The sequence below is a fragment of the Mytilus trossulus genome, chromosome 3 (genome assembly GCF_036588685.1).
Source record: "Mytilus trossulus isolate FHL-02 chromosome 3, PNRI_Mtr1.1.1.hap1, whole genome shotgun sequence".
NCBI classification, from domain to species: Eukaryota; Metazoa; Mollusca; class Bivalvia; order Mytilida; family Mytilidae; genus Mytilus; species Mytilus trossulus.
The window spans coordinates 56,331,206-56,349,335 of NC_086375.1; the positions used below are offsets into that span (position 1 = coordinate 56,331,206).

Here is an 18,130-nt window from a genome sequence, read left to right on the forward strand (position 1 = left end):
TGCTTTCAAAATTCCGTCTCTTTTTGGACATTATCAAATAGGCGCACAATGCATGGCAAGTTCAATTCATAACTAATTGGTTCCCATGTTTAAATGTGATTATTTTTTCCTACTCTAAATAACCTGTATATCATCCGATTGCATTATAATTATCAGTGATCCGATGATAGTTGGTGGAAAAATTGTCAATAGACGTCAGCCTTTGAGAACTGTTACACAAATGATTTACAGTCGAAGTTCTTTAGTAATGAAAGCCACCTAGCGATTATCCACAGAGTGTTGGCAATGTTATCAAACTCAATATTCTATCTGACCAAGAAACTTTCCACTTTTTAAAAGAATATTACATACTTTTACCTTTCCTTTATATCAGTATAGTAACAATTCTTGTCATTCTTACTGTAAGTAGCGAGTTCTCCAGATTGCATAAAAAAACAGAGAAACGATATTTTTTAACTTTTTAACAAATGTCTTATTGCCTTCAATTTGACCAGTCTTTTATTAAACACTATACTAGTACCTATACAATACCAGTTGCGACCTAATTTTTCAACTAAAATCATATGTTGCAGAATCTCAATATTTAAGATTTGTAATCTAAACCATCTCATCTGATTCTATCTGTAGTGGTTTGTAATTCATATTTCTAATTCGACTTGTCCAATTATAACCATAACATTGCCAGCAACTTTTTTTTCGAATCATATGAGCCAAAAGGCCGAAATACAATAAATTATAAACAATTCACTGAAACGTTTATGAATTCAAACAACGATTATGCCAGACAATGGGCAAGATGTAAACGAGAAGAAATATCCCCCCCTCTTCGAGCTACTTAAGGCTGTGAGGGCGTTGATATATATCAGAATACAAAACTTAAGGGGTCAAGAAAGACTTGGTTTACGTTAATCGTCAAGCAATATGTTTTTATCCCGGCAGATAAAGCCATGAAAATATAGTTTTTAATTGTAAACCTTTTGGTTAGTTTGAACATATTTTACTGTGTCCATTTTTATAAAGAAGGAGGTCCAGTTAGACCCATTTTTGGCCTCAAAATATAGCAGTTTTACAAAATTCTTAAAATTTAAACTTTTAGTTATTTATTGGACAGTAGAATGCTTCTGCTACATATATATGTGGTTTTTTTTTAGACAAAACAATGCACATATATCGGGAACTAGCACTATTAAGTCATGCTAAATTACTAAAATCTTCACAATTCTAGCATTTTAGTTAAATTTTAGACCGTTTCCGTGTAAAACGAAAGTGGCCGCATTCGTGTTCATCCATAATATTGAAATGTAAGTTGTATTTAATGATAATACATAATATATATAAAGGTTCAGGATGATCACGGATGCGGCCACTTTCATTTTTAACAAAAAAACATCTGAAAAGTGCCATTTTTCGGCATATTTGGTAAATTTTTCATATTTGAGCTAGAATCGAATCGTTTTTTATTGCCTAATCAGTTAAAATCTTTCACATAAACTTATTGAATCAAATGAAATAGATACTTAAGTGTTTAAAAAGGGGTCAAAATCTTTCGTCCGATGAACTTGAAATTTGAGGCCAAAATAGGTCCTTACCGGACCTACTCCTTTCCTGTTTACAAAACTTTGAATTGTCAGAAAAACTAAGGATTTTCTTATCCCAGACATAGATTACCTTAGCCGTATTTGACACAACGTTTTGGAATTTTGGATCCTCAATGCTCTTCAACTTTGTACTTGTTTGGTTTTATAAATATTTTGATTTAGGGGTCACTGATGAGTCTTATGTAGACCTGTAAATCTGCTTATCATTTTGGAGCCCATGAGATCACTTAATTTAAATGAGGTTCGTATTAGTCAACCTTTAGTGACTAGTATTTGTGTACTGTTTTTGTACCGTATTTTGCACAACGTTTTGGAATTTTGGATCCTCAATGCTCTTCAACTTTGTACTTGTTTGGCTTCATAAATATATTATATAACTAAATTTTTACTAAATTATTAGCCTGGTACCTTTGAAAACTATTTGTTATTATTTTTGTCGTTTTGTCGTTTTGCATTTTGTTTTGTTCATAGTGTCTGTTTTTATGAACTATTAATCTTTCTTATCATGTATTGCAACAAATAGTCACCAGTATCTACATCTAATATAATCTGTCCACTTAAGTGCAGAAAGGTTACTTGTAATGTCAATATGATGGCATTAGCATTGTGCAATTTATAAAAGAAAATTTACAAAAAATAAATAATAATACAGAAAAAATAGAATGAAAATAAATAAATAAATATTTAGAAAAAAAAAACACAAAAAAGATAAAATACAAAATTTAAAAAAGGACAAAATAAGGACTAAAAATGGGGAAGAATTTTACAAAGAGCATGCGAGCATGGTTTGCTATCTAAACAATTTGAAATCTTTCAGAACTTTTAATAAATTCATAGACATTTTTAGAAATGATTTGGTTTTGCTCTAGAGAAAGAAGACAACTACCCGAGATTAGTAGTTCTATGTTAAAAGAGGGACGAAAGATACCAAAGGGACAGTCAAACTCGTAATTTTACAATCACTAGGAAGCCAGCGCAGATTTTCAAACATTTTATTTCGTATGTCTGAATATAATATACATTTAAAAAAGAAATGACAGGAATCTTCACGATTAACGCCACAACGGCAAAAAGGGTCAGAAATAATATTGACCCTATATAGATCATAGTTTAAGGATGATGCAAAACATCGAAGTTGGGTTAGAATGATATTCAATTTTCGAATTCCAAATTCATATTTTTTCGGTACAAATATGTTACTCGGATAACGTTTTTTTCAGTTCAGTTTAAATTTATTAATTGATTCCACATCATGAGTTGAATCATCAAGATTATCCCAAAGACGTATGGTTGATGGAATAAATGAATCATTAGTTAATGCTATAGTCTGCTGAATGGAATAATGATGACATTTTCATTGCGAAGAGGATAGACCGTCATACTTTGTAATTTTGGGGGAATTGGATTTGTCATATATTCTGGAACATTATTTTTTTGAATATTATAAAACATTTTCTTTTTTTTCTTCTCTCTCTTCTTTCAGTTAATGTTTCCCATCCAAGTTCTTCATAAATAACCATTGAGCTTGTGAATATAGGTAACCCCGTAACTATCATAGCAGCTTGGAGCTGTAATTGCTCCAGTTTATTGACATAACCTACCCCAATATTATCTCAAACTTCACTTGCGTACTCAAATAAAGGTCTTATAAAAACTAAAAAGAGTTTTTCTAAAAAATTTCTGCTAAGTTTATATTTCAACTTCCTTAGCATATTTATATGTTTAAACATGCTTAAGATAATATTATCAACATGGACATTCCATTTAGCATCATTCCTAAATGCAACCCATAAAATTTTATAAATATTTGTTATAGGTATAGTTCCTAGTCAATATATGTACATTAAACAGCTTTACACAAAATGATCTTTTACACCCATTACCATATTTGTAAAAAAAAAAATTGGCACTTCATTCTGTTTTGCACTACATGTATATACTTTTAATAAAGCCTACGTTACTATAAACAAACTAATTTTCGCGAGCAATTCTTTTTGTGAAGTATTCTATGAAGTCTTTCTTGTAGCTTGGTGAATGCAATGAACAAATTTATTAATCTTTAATCCTCGACGAAAAGACAGTCATGGTAATCGTCTTTACACTTGGATTTCTCTCCGTGGTGTCTCTTTCAATGAACTGAGACTATTTCTATAAAGCCGTTAGGTTAAATCCCATTCGCATGACGCTTTATTCGCTTTCTCTTCAAAACTTCATTTTCTTTACAATTTATGTGTGGAAACCACTGTTATAGTCCCTCATTCGAAGTAGTAAAAAAGTACATTTATCAATTTGGGTATTACGAGTCACAGACTTTTCAAATCAATTCGCATTGGAAAAGATGAAAAGAAGAAAAAACAACTTCTTAAACTTTCCTTTGCAAACAACGGTTTCGATGCCACCAACTTGCTCAATATCCTTCATCATAAATCAATTCACTCGAAAATACCTCCCTATTTCAAGGATAAGCCTGCATTATAACTATAAAAAAAAACTACTACTTACTTGTCAATTGCAAACAATTGTAGGATCTCAATATTGACGAATACAAGTCTAAATATCCTGATTGCATCTGTGCTAGTTCCCCATTCCTATATAATCTGTCTAGTCACGTTTTTACTGGTGACCTAAACATTGCCAATAGCTCTTTTCGGCGAAATGTGTTATCAAATGGTCGGAAATCCATTAATTGGAAACAACTTCAAGTCAAAATACTGATGGATTCAGTCGATGATAATGAACTATCTTCATAACAAATGTTGTTGTCCCTGCAGATGAAGTCCCAAATAACATCGTGTTCGTGTGTTAATCACATTACAAAAGGCCTTTTTCTAAATTATTAACATCAAATTTATCAGCCATCACAGCCGAGATTGAAATAAATTATGAAACTACCTATTCTAGAGGTGGCGTGAATCAGATATGGATTCTAAAATATTAAAAATATCTTGGTAGAGTACAAACAAACTATACAAACTATTTCATCTTACAATAGCATCAGAACATTTGACTTTTCTGCAGTTTACACAAATAACCCCCATTCCAAACTTAAAGACAAATTAAAACAGTTGGTTCTGTTTATTTCATTCAAAATAATGGCTAACGTATGTATACATATCTTGCCTTTGGGAGGAATACACCCTAATTTGCTTGATTTCTTGATTTTTGTCCTTCTCCTTGCCGACTTGTTTTGTTATTCATATGAGGCTGTCTTCATTCAGAAATGTATTACTTGTAACAAGAAAGAAAAGAGGTAAGCAGTATCCTCTTACTTTACTTTCCGCTATATAGAGTATGTTATCTCACTAAATAATAAAATAATTGTGACTATAATGATCGGATTATGTTTTGATTGTTTACAGACATTACATTTTGTAGTGTTGATATTTATGTCAGTTTTCTCTGACAACATTTTGAAACAATTGTTTATCTCATGTTTTTGAATTCTTGATATTTCTGCAAACTGTGTGCAAACTCTTAGTGATGCAATTGATATACCTTTTAAGAGATATCTGTATTGTATTTGAAGCTTTAAAGATGTACTTAGGTGAGGTTAGGTAAAAATTAAGAAACTAAGAAACTGAAATTGAAATTTTAAGCTGATAGAGCATCAATAAAGGATAACGATTCTAAGCTAAAAATATTGATAGGTCATAGACTTCCTTTTTTTTTTTTTAGATATTTGAGATTTAAAATATGGCGGGAAAAGGCTGACTCAGACTTTTACCTTATATTTGCATTGGTATTTTTTTTGGATCTCAAGTCTTGTATGGAAAAAAATGGGTGTTATGGGGCAACATATTTTACATATTTGTATTGTATGGAAAAACACCAAGGAGTCCGAACATTTGACACAAATTCCAAAACCTCACCTAAGTACATTCTAAAGGACGTCCTTCGGTAGTTTTACTGTCGCAAATTTAGTTAACCTGGCGACGCGTAACTGAAACAGGTAATGGGATATTTGCGACAGTAAAACTGCCGATGGACGTCCGCAAAGCTTCAAATACAATACAGTTATCTCTATTCTAATGCAATAAAAGTTCATAATAAGATTTCAATCATTATTTCAGTGAAAAATCTTCACCGTAGCAAGGTTGTAGGCTCTCCGAACTTTCCCGAAGTCCTGCGTTTAACACAGTGTGGTGTTTCGTAGGACAAAGTTTTAGAACAAAAATATGTGTTAACTAACCTGGAAACCACTATCAATCAAATTGATCATACTAAACCTAAGGTCGGAGTATTGAGAGTGCCGATACAAACAGTGACTACTACCTATTATAACCAACAATTTAAACCAAACTAAGAAAGCGCCCAAAACAGCCATAAATATAACAAAATATATTGAAACTGAACGCTTTCAGGTACCGTCAATAAGAAATGCAATCAAACTAGACTTTTCATAGAATTTTAAAACGCTTTACATTGAGCACAATGTGGTATCCTGTGGAATGCCGCTGATTGCTTTTAGGGACAACTTTTTCCAGTTTGTAGTTTTCTAACTAATACCATAATGAGGTATCTTGTGAAGCAACATCATTTACGGAATCATGTCTAAAAGATGGGCGAAAGGTACCAGAGGGATATTCAATCTCACAGATCGAAAACAAACTGGCAACGTCATGGCCAAAAAGAAAAATACAAACAACAGCACATAAGACACAACATAGAAAACTAAAGACTTAGCAACACAGACCCCACCAAAAACCAGATGTGTTTCTTTGATACATATGATGTGGCGCTGTACCTACATACCGCCATTGTGTTATAGTTCTATGATATTTTTGTATTCTTGTCTTTCATATGTGCCAATGCTTTGTCTATATGCTTTTTTGTGTTTCTTTGATATTTTTTAGAAGAAATTCACAATGAGCATATCCACAAGCGGCAAGAAGGACAAGGGAAACTTAGATTCTGCAGAGGATAAGCTTTAAATAACTATAGCTTATATTCTATTCATTCTTTGAACGACAAATTTATTTTGTAACTACCTGTGTGTCGTCAAACACGCGATTCTACGTCAAAGTAAATTTTAATCTAACAATGTGTCTGTCAGGGTAATGATTCGGTTCCAGTACTTATAATCTTTCAATCTTTTATAGGTGGATTTTACATAGATAAATAAAATAGTATAATAATAAAAGAGCAATGAATGAGATTGCTTAATTTGATGCTTGCCTTTTTGTGCTTATTTGTAACACTTGTTTGTTTTATAGTGAATGGTTAAGATGAAACCAAAATGTTCACTGTTGTACACCTATTTTTTAAAATTTTTACCTATTGTGTCTGCTTGTTTTGTTCACGCATCGCTGTCAGTTTAATGCAATTTGACCCGACTGTTATACGAGCGAGAGGATTGTCTAGCTATAAAACCAGGTTCTATCCACCATTTTCTATATCATAATATACCTGTTCCAAGTCAGGAATATGACAGTTGTTATACATTTGTTTGATGTGTTCGAGCTTTTGATTTTACCATATGATTACGGACATTCCTTTTTGAATTTTTCTTCGCAGTTCAGAATTTTTATGTTTTCACTTTATACTACATAGAAATGGAAAGCTCACACATGGGAAGCTAAAATAGTCTAAGTTATTCCATGATTTAAGATTGTAATACCACCATCATTTAGCATTTGTGTCAGCTTGTCCAAGACTTGTAACAGCTAAATTAAAGTGGATCGTCCACCCATAAAACAAAACTAGTGATTGCTGAATGAATTATGTCTCTAAAGGTGCTCAATAACTCAACAACGTTCGTCAAAAGGAAGTAACATCTTATTTTCCACTTTATCTTCGAAATCAGTATGTTCCTATTCTATCCTGCAGTTGCACCAAAACCATTGCACCTAAAGTATTTAACTATTAGCAAGCATTGCAGGACCTAAAACACTCGTGTGTTGACATGAGTATCAATTATATGGTAATTTTTATAAATTTACTGTTTCAAAAGTATGAATTATTCGAAACACTAAGGATTTTCTCATCCCGGTCATAGATAACCTCAGCCGTATTTGGAACAACTTTTTAGAATTTTGGGTTATCAATGCCATTCATCTTTGTCCTTGTTTGGCTTTTTAACTATTTTGTTCTTAGCGTCACAGATGATTCTTATGTAGACAAACTCGCGTCTGACGTAATTATAAGTCTGGTGCCTTTGATAACTACTTACACCACTGAGTCAATGCCACTGCTGGTGGACGTTTTGTCCCCGACGGTATCACCAGCCAAGTAGTCAGCACTTTGATGTTGACATGAATATCAATTATTTGGTTATTTTTATAATTTTACTGTTTGCAAAAGTATGATTTTTCTTTTCGAATTTTGGGTCATCGATGCTCTTCAACTTTGTACTTGTTGGACTTTCTAACTATTTCGATCTGAACGTCAATGGTGAGTCTTATGTAGACGAAACGCGCTTCTGAAGTTTTAAATTATAAGTCTGCTACGTTTCATAACTATTTATTGTGGATCTGAATACGATTCAACATGAACATCTCCGAAAGGTTATATATCATGGTCCTAGGTTCAGAAAACCCCAACACATCGATAGAAATCATAACTTCAAAATAATTATTTAAATTTCCAGGCAACTGTTCTGTTTTGAAAAATGTCCCCGTATTTTTCAAACTAATTTTACCTTCATTATAAAAATGTATTCTCTATTCACATAGCTGCAATACAGTTCTGTGAAAGCTAAACATATCATAGGTGTTACGGAGTTGTATAAGGTAGGCCTACATAATCATGGTTTTTTCTCATTGTTTAATCGCCGCTGACTGATTGTCAGAAAATACCATCTTCCATATGCATGCCACATACACAACACAACTATGTTTGTATGGTTATCCAAAAAAGAGTAAGACAAACATATACACCGTTTAGAACGCCACATGCGGGGTGTCGGCTATGTTTGTGGTGGCAATTTCAAGTATCTAAATTTCTTTTTTTCGAATTCTTAGTACCATATAATGTATTGGACGGAAGGAACTGAAACACAATATATATCCTGCAAGCAGAATCAGTCGATTTTAGTGCTCTGTAACATCTCTCCCTAATTTTCCGCGTTGCAGATATTGAGGCTTCATATGCAAATTTCTGGATAAAAAAAACTACTTTAGACAACTTCACCCGTATCAGTTATATAGAATTTACTTCATATCATGGAATTTAACCGAATGCCATCTTCTTACTTAATATTAATTGGTTTTAAATCTTTCTTTTTTTTATCAAAATATAGGGTGCCGCTCGGGGTGTCAGATTTTGCATCTCAAGGGGTAAAGGCTTTTAATAAAAAAAAAAAAAAAAAGAAAAAAAAAAAAAAAAATAGATTTGCATATCAACATATCTTTATCTGATACTTTTAAATTCAAACACGTTTACTAAATTATGATTACACAAAACAAACTGAAAGTACTTCATTTTGCCTAATCTGTTTTTGTTTTATAAGACATGTGCTTTTGATTTCATAAATAGTAAAAAATGACTCAAAATATTTTGTTTTAAAGCTGGATATTAAGTGATTTCTTTTCCCTTTTCAGTCACTATCATGGTCAGAAAAAAGTCACGACTGTGGCTCAATGCAGCGAAACATGGAGGAAAGTCATAGAGCAGACCTCCATATAAGATTTGATCGAAGCCACCAACTGTCAAACTCCATCATTGGCATCAAAGTTATTCACCAGGTTCCCCTCAAAGGCGCTAGTGCACTCCGCAAAAGCACTCACTCCAAAATGAATTACTTTCTCCAATGAAACACTCACCGGCATCTTTATCATCAAATGACAAAACAGCTTTAAGGAGACCTGAAGACGACAACACTACTATTCTTATCGATATCAAATCAGCGATTCAAAATTATTAAAAACTTAATCTGGCTGCTGATTTTCTATCTTTTATCCAAATGGTAAAAGAAAATATATTTCCTTTAGACAATATATCTCATCTTCTTTACCTGGAGACGTCAGACTTATGCTGAGAGAATAACATCTGAAATGTGATATCGGTCCACACCGATGAAGTCTAATATTATCTTTTGGCTTCGAACCTCAAAATTAAATTCCTGCGTCTTGGGGATCGGTCATTCCGTGCCCACACAAGTGTTCTGTAATCATAATGTGTCCAATACGTTTTTGGGCCACCCATAAAATTATAAAAAGTTAGCGTGAAAGGGTCTGTAGCTAGTTTCCAAAACCTCTTTGTTGTTTTCCGAAACCACATTTCCGACGTTATTCTTTTAGACATACATCTAACCATCTCCAGGTAAGGAAGAAGAGAAATGCTGTCTTAAGGAAATTTATTGTATAAACTCATCAATTGAAAATAAACGGACAACGCCATGGTTAAAAAGGAAAAAGGACAAACAGACAAATAATAGTACACAAGAAACAACATAGAAAACTAAAGACCAAACAACACGAACCCCACCAAAAACTGGGGGTAATCTCGGGTGCTCCGGAAGGGTAGGCAGATCCTGCTCCATATGTGGCACCGGTCGTGTTGCTAATGTTATAACAAACCCGATGATAGTCTCTCGGTTGGTTACATTCATGAAAATGGAGGAGGATTGTAGTTACGACGTGAGAAACACATCAGATATCATCTGAAACGGTTATTCATTACAGTCAAGCAACTTGTGCTAGCGTCCGGAAAATTTACGAAGGGATGATTTCAACTTCACCATTTGGAACTTTTGGCTAAAAGTGTCCTTGTAAGCAGCAACCCTCAACCAAGGAAATCATGATAGGAAATACAAGCGCAGTAATTTCGTATCAATTTGGGAGATATATACTCTGAATGCAGGCGCTTCTGGAATGTTGCTAATTAGAAATGGAAAGTTCACAATTGGGAAGCTGAAATCGTCTCGTTTGCCGTAAAGTTTTGTTTTCAACCGACCATCATTGTCAATTTCTAGGTGTTAGTCAAGATATGATAATAATAAACAAAGTCGGAAAGAAGATAGGCACAATTGGTTTCCATTGGAAAAGCGCCAGTTTGTTAAATAACACGTCCTCCAAAAGTAACAAATATGTTGTCAATCAAGAAATCAAACATCTTGATAATGTCAGTTTCAGAGAATTTTTATTTCCCATTTATGGGTATTATGTTTTCTGGTATGTGCGTCCGTTCGTTCCTTGTTCGTCCGTTCGTCTGTCCCGCTTCAGGTTAAAGTTTTTGGTCGAGGTAGTTTTTGATGAAGTTGATGTCTAATCAACTTGAAACTTAGAACGCATGTTTCCTATGATAAGATCTTTCTAATTTTAATGTCAAATTAAGAGATTCCCCCATTTTTACGGTCCATTGAACAAAGAAAATTATAGTGTGGATGGGACATCCGTGTACTATAGGGACACATTCTTGTTTGAAACTGTATTGTCATTTGATGATAAAGATGCTGGTGAGTGTTTCATTGGAGAGAGTACTCGAATTCATTTTAGAGAGAGTGCTTTCCGTGACGTGCACGAGTGCTTTTGAGAGGATTCCTGGTGGTGAACTTTGATGGATTTTGCCAGTTGGTGGCTACGGCCAAATCTTATATGGAGGTCTGCTCTGTGATTTTCCTCAATGTTTTGCTGCATTGAGCCACAGCCGTGACATTTTTCTGATCATAATAGTGACTAAAAAGGAAAAGAAATCACTTACCAGCTTTAAAACTAAATATTTTGAGTCATTTATGAAATTAAAAGCACATGTCTTAAAAAAAATAAATAACCAGGATAATATATAGTGGATGTGTTTGAGTTAAAACAAAATCAGATAAACCCCTGTTTATATGCAAATATATTCTCTTTTTTTATTATCATTAAAAGCCTCTTCCCCTTGAGATGCAAAATCTGACACCTCGAGCGATACTTCGTATTTTGCTGAAAAACTATGTTTAAAGCCAATTGATTTTAAGTACTGAAGAAGTTGGTATTTGAATTTATTCCATGATATGAATTCAATTTTATATAAATGATACGGGGGAAGTTGTCTAACGTTTGTTTTTTTATCCAGAAATGTGCATATGAAGCCTTAAAAGTCTGCAACACGGAAAACTAGGGAGAGGTGTTTGGGAAAACAGAGCACTGAAATAGACTGGTCCTGCTTGCAGGAAACATTTGGTGTTTCATTTCGTTCCGTGCACTACATTTTATAGTGGTACTCAGTGAGAATTCTAAAAAAATAAAATTTGATACTTGAACTTAATTACTTTCAGTCTTGACTTCGCTTCGAAATTGCCATCGTTTGTCAAACAGAGTCGAAACCCCGCATGTGGCGTTCTATAATACACAGTGAATAACATAATAATACATATGGGGTAGACGTACAAATAAAAACTTGAAATTAATAACCTGTCCTACCATGAAAAACTCATAAAAGTCACATAGATCTACCCAAAGTTCCAATGTTTTCACTGCGTGTTGTTTTTTTTTGTTTTTTTTATATCTTTCTAAGGGGACGACCATTTGATATTCTGGGGGGGCAGGAGGATTTTGAAAATAAATAACTCAGCCTTGATAATCACAAAAATGAATGGTTTGTTCTTTGGTAGTTTGAAAATAAATTACCTGACTTGCAATGTATTGAAAATAAATAACTCGGCAGGTCTATAGCTTCTTGGGCCTTCAGCGGTTCCAAAACCCTTCAAAATTTTGTTTGCCTCTCTCCGCTCGGCAAAATATGTTTGACAATACTTTTAAAAAGAGGCTAGGTAAAACCAAACTTTAATACTATGTATGTTTACAATACATGTTTATTGGTTGGGACTAAAATGATTCATTTCATGAAGAAAACTTGTATAAAATACTTATTTAATGAATATAATTATATCAATTGTCTTTTATAATATACTATGTATTTGTGTTTCGTTTGTCCTGTCTCACTTTGTATTATCAAGGATTTGTATAGTTAACTATACAAATCCTTGGTATTATCATAATATGTTTGTATATATTGTCCTCTTGTACAAAAGTACCCCCCCCCCCCCCCCCCCCCCCGAATATCAAATGGTCGTCCCCTCACAATTTGTTTATCAAAAAGTTACATATACACTGAAAGTTTCAATATTATCAATATTACGAGTTAATTGAAATTAGCAGTATCTTTTTTCCGTTTTCAAAGATCTTCAATACTTTATATCATAATATTATAATGGATATCGGTATCATTAGCGAGTAAATATATTTAATATATTTAATTTTAGTGTTTCAAAATATTGTTCAGAATGGGTTTTCCCCCATAGATTCATTATTTATAGAATATTTTTCACATAATTTGTCAAAAAAGATGCATTTTGCTCCTATTTGCAAACATGAATGACATCATTCAGCCAATAATTGACCAATCAGGCTACCAGGAAAGTGCCCCTATGCGCACGCTTGTCGGAATTTGGCGTGGAATAGGGTAGTCGGCCATTTTGTTTGACTGACTAATCAAAAGGATTATTTTGGGATTTATTTACACACTTTTGATCCTCAGTAGGGATCTGTGTTGTACAAAAAAACATTTATAAACAATGGAAATCTGCAAATATTACAATTAAATGTGGAAACCATGTCCGAGTGACAAGAAAAATTGCTGTTTCCACACAGTCAAGGGCACCGTTTCGGCACCCGTTGCTGTATGAATGCACGGTTATACACGAAAATACCTATTCTTTTTGACATTTACAATAACATTAAGCTTTAATTTTTATCAGGATACAGTCAAAGTTACATAGTGCAATTAATAAATGTCATCTATGATACTACGAAAAGTACGGAATCAGCTGATTACTTAGACCCATCGATCGATTAGAAACCATAATTTATTCAACATGTCGACACGAACGCCTTTGCAGACCGTTCATGAGTCGGTGACAATTGATCATAGGGTATGTAGCCATAACATTTCTACCCATGAGTACTTGGAATATCTTCCAAAATACGTCCAGTACCTAAATGTTTTTATTTTTACTCTTTCAGCAAACCGACGACAACGCAAATCCCCGGATAACGTCGTCCAGGGCAAGGTCTGATGAGCCACACATAGGGAAATATCGTCTTATAAAAACAATTGGAAAGGGAAATTTTGCAAAAGTGAAGCTAGCAAAGCATGTGCCAACAGGGAGAGAGGTTAGTATTTTGTATTGTTTACAAAATATTTGAAATATCTAGTATCCCAGTGACAGTGTTCACTGAAACTAATGGTCCTGTCATTCTGACCATCAACCAATCTACCAATTTTAATGAAGAGGTGCTGTTGCAGATCCAGGATATTGAGAAAGTTTGGCCCCCTGGCACATTGTGGCAAGCCATTTGTCATATACAGTGGAGTCTCAGATATCCGTGAGGCCGGTGATACGAATTCTAGTCAAATCGGCACCTGGTTAAATCGGCACCCAGTATAGTCAAATCGGCACCTAGTCAAATTGGCACCTGGTTAAATCGGCACTTGATGTAGTCAATTCGGCACCCATGTTAAATTTGTTTAATATATACACGGTTGTGTACAAGATGTAACTTTGTACAAATTATACTTTGTACAAATTATAATTTGTACACGGTTTTTGTACAAGTTATAAGTTTTTTGACACACATTTTCTTACACCAGGTGATACAAGTTTATCTTTAAAAATGTTCTAGTTCAATCTTTAAATTCAAATTTATATACTTTAACCTAACATTTCGTGCTATTATCCTTGTCCTCTCAATGGAAATGAGGATACCTGAATGGTTTAAATTCTGATTATAATTTTCTCCTTATACCACATCCCATTTATATCCATAAAAAGTCTTTTTGTGGTCTAATAATGTTTTTGTATTAAGCCGGTGTACTTGATTAAAGTTATTAATTAAATGAAAAGAAAATTTACCAAAACATCAGTCACAAAATTTAAGAAAACTTAAAATGATTAACTTTTGTATTTTTACTGCTTTTTAACATGTAATGCATGATAAAATCCAACCCCTCATGATCGAATTTATAAATTTTTATAATTATTTATAAATATCTTGGACTATTATGCATAATACATGTAGTCCCACAGTGATAATGTTTGCCTTAAATTAGTGGAGAATAAAGGCTTTTTCCCCTGGAGAAGAATCCCAATTTGGAAAAAAAATGGCTGAAAATTATTCCCAAAAAGACAATTTATTTCTGATTTGACTTGTACCCGGTGATACTGCACATTAGCTGATTTCGTCATATCAACCCCAAAACGCATGTAACATTGTTCTTGTTATTGTTATAGCATTAGGAAGGGATAAACAAGGATAAAATTGGTAACTTCTACGAGATTGAGAAATAATCACTTATCCTGTGATTTACAGTATTTGGCCAATAACCGTTAAAAAGAAAATACAGCATCAGATAAAATTTCTTTTACTGATGTCAAGTTTTTATCAGATTGAAATAATTTTGCAGTGTGTCACTATTCTTGTCAGTGTGCTTGGTTTGAATTTAGCTACTTTTTGTAGCACCAAATTTTTCCTCATTTCAAAATGATCTATTTTTGGAAGGCATGTGCGAGGTCACCGGACATTGGCACTGGAGGAACTCTCAGAAAAGGGATTTCCCCAATTTTTGACACTCGTTACACTAAGTTCCAGGGTGAAACTCTACAAACTGATAATTTAATGAAATAAATCTATGTTATGATGAATGTATTCATAGAATATTATTCAATTATTGGTTTTATCAGTTGATTGAAATGCAGTCATTAGTCTTAGGTGCGCGGATACACCGGACTGCACGGTACATGTAGATACAGTCATGTACATGTATGAAGCTCACTTTCATGTAGATCCAGTCAAAATTTAAAGTCAATTTGGTCCCAATAGACTTTATGGGGGGTTCTGATCCCGGTTCCCACTTACTGAGATTTATATATCCTGCTTACATTTAAATAAGCAATTCTTATTTTTTTGTAATTTCCTGTATCCCGCTAGATTTCATTTTCCATTTTCATGGCACAATATTTTGACTTTCGCGAGTCACGAAGCATGATTTGCTGAAGTCAAAATATTGTGCCATGAAAATGGAAAATGAAATCTAGCAGGACCTCAATGAGACCCACTTCTTATTACCAACTCTTGACCCGGTTTATATTATGTTTCAACAGGTTACCTACCACATACTATTTTCCAATGAGTTATTCATGTAAAGAAAAATATGAAGCAGAATGTTTTCCCTGAGAAGTGTACAGATTAAAAAAAAATTGATGTTACTTCTTAACATTGCACTTACTTGACTTGTTTCCAGGATGTCGTAGGTACATTTTGTAACCTGTCAAAAAATATAAATTTCAAGCCTAACACGAGAAAGCAAGAAAAAAATCGCAACATATGAATAAAAAGGCAGAAAATGTTGCACCTAACTAACCCTTCATTGCCCTCTTGTAAGCTAAATCATGATAAAGCCTGAGACTCTTATAGTAGTCTAGAATCAAGCTAATAATAATACACATACACCCAAACTTTAAAATTACTTTTGAAATAGAAAAATATGATTTGATTTGCTGAATCCCTTCCTTGACAAATTACTTATCTGTTATCACTAATCGTTTCATATCCGCTATCCAACTTGGCAAGGGTTACGATCCAGTCCCGTTCTCTCCACCCGAAGCAGATTGAGATAAAATTTCAGAGACACAAGGTTAGGATTTTAATTGGTTGCAGTCAAAACTCACTGCATCCAATCAAAAAGCGGCTATAACATGATCACATGTAAATGTAGAAAGTGTTTGTAAACAATTGCCATGGGTTAATTGTGCAACAAGTCTTTACATCCCTAAACATACGACTATATTTAGTAACAATCTGAATGTTTTCAATCTTCTAATAGAAGTTCCTGTGTATGTTTCATGCTCATAAGCATGAATGTTGACATATTATCTATATTTTCATTTCCGGCTTTACCAAGTGTGAAGAATCTAGACGCTAGATCTGGTCGAATTATGTGTTCAGAATGGGTGTGATGGGCTAATCTTCGGATAGATGGTGCAATATTGTCATCACAAATGTTAGCTTAATCTGCCAAGGGTGGAGAGAAAGGGAGTGGATCGTATCGTAACCCTTGGTTAGCGAAGATGTGCTCATTAATGCTTTTTTCTAAATAAAGTGAATTAGTCTGATCAGAAAAATTTACTTTTCATGTTCAAATTGCAGTTTACCCTGAAACTAAAATTTTACACAGCTCTCGGACTTTTAGTTTTATTGTAATTGTTAACCGGATTTTTGTGACAAAAATGTCGGTTATTGATTTGGGGATGTACGACAGCCGGTCGGTCGGCTGGTCAGTCAGTCGGCCGGGCGGCAATCAAATGTTGTCCGTGCATTTACTCATGAACCGTTCAACCAAAGCTTCCCAAATTTTAATATGTTACTGATAACAAAATGGAGGTCAAGTTCAATAATGACAATTTTGACTTTTACCGTTCAGGAGTTATGGTTCTTGAAAGATTGAAAAATGGTTTCCAGTCGTGTCCGTGCATTTTCTCATGAACCATTCAACCAAAGCTTTTGAAATATTTATTTGATGTTACTGATGACAAAATAGAGGTCAAGTTCAATAATGACGATTTTGACTTTTACCCTTTAGGAGTTATGGTTCTTGAAAGATCGTAAAATTGCGTTTCCATTCGTGTTATTGCATTTACTCATGAACCATTCAATCTAAGCTTTTCAAATTTTAATATGTTGATACTGATGACAAAATGAAGGTCAAATTTGATATTGACAATTTTCACTTTCACCATTCATCAGTAATGGTTCTTGTGATATTGCCAGGACACAAATAAATGTTAATAAATCCGGTTTGCTGTCGTTGTGACAGCCTCTTGTTCATTATTTTATTATTGGGCTAGTCTTTCAATCCAAATTTAAATATTTATACTTTTGAAATTATAATTTGAGGAATATTTCATCTGCTCTACAGCTCACTTTTACACATTAAGCTTTAAAGTCATGTTTATTTGAGTAATTAGATTTACATTGTGCCATGCGTATCTAGTCAAGGAAAAGGTCTCAGATAGCCCAAAAATTTGGAAGGTGCTTCTGACAGGGCAATGGAAAACAGCCCACAAATTAAGGAGGTGCCTCTGACAGCCACTAGCCATTTATCACTGTCAAATTTTATAAAAAGATGCAATAAAAGCTTTTTATGTCAAAAGTTTGAAGACCTGTATGTTTTACACACCTGTAAGCAGAAACCTTATCTTAATAAGTGTCTGTCTGTCTTATATTCACTGTCCTTGGCAATATTTTTGTGGTTGAGCAACTGCTTGAAACACGTGATAGTTTTTAGTTCCTGTAATACTGACTAAACGTTTGGGTTTGCACTCTGTTGGTCTGTCTGTCCTGTATATCAGCTTTCCATACTTGCAAGGGCTACATAGATATAGGAAGATGTGGTCTGAGTGCCAATGAGACAATTCTCCATCCAAATAACAATTTAAAAAGTAAACCATTATAGGTTAAAGTACGGCCTTCAACACGGAACCTTGGCTCACACCGAACAACAAGCTATACATGTACATGTTTGATCAAGATTTAGATTTTATAGTCGAAGTCCAT

General features: G+C 33.7%; 1 protein-coding gene across 8 annotated transcripts in view; it reads left to right on the top strand.

The window, feature by feature from the left end:
• Positions 1-12,946: 12,946 nt before the first annotated feature.
• The window catches only part of LOC134711915 (MAP/microtubule affinity-regulating kinase 3-like), a 38,215-nt gene continuing 33,031 nt past the window's right edge, over positions 12,947-18,130 (top strand). For 5 of the 8 annotated variants that reach the window (XM_063572894.1, XM_063572896.1, XM_063572895.1 and 2 more), the window contains exons 1-2: positions 12,948-13,449; positions 13,541-13,690. In XM_063572894.1, the coding sequence (XP_063428964.1) occupies positions 13,393-13,449; positions 13,541-13,690 (207 nt within the window). In that variant the 5' untranslated portion in view covers positions 12,948-13,392. Of the gene's footprint in view, positions 13,450-13,540; positions 13,691-18,130 lie in introns of all 8 variants that reach the window. The other 3 variants (XM_063572897.1, XM_063572899.1, XM_063572898.1) reach the window with 1 other exon arrangement.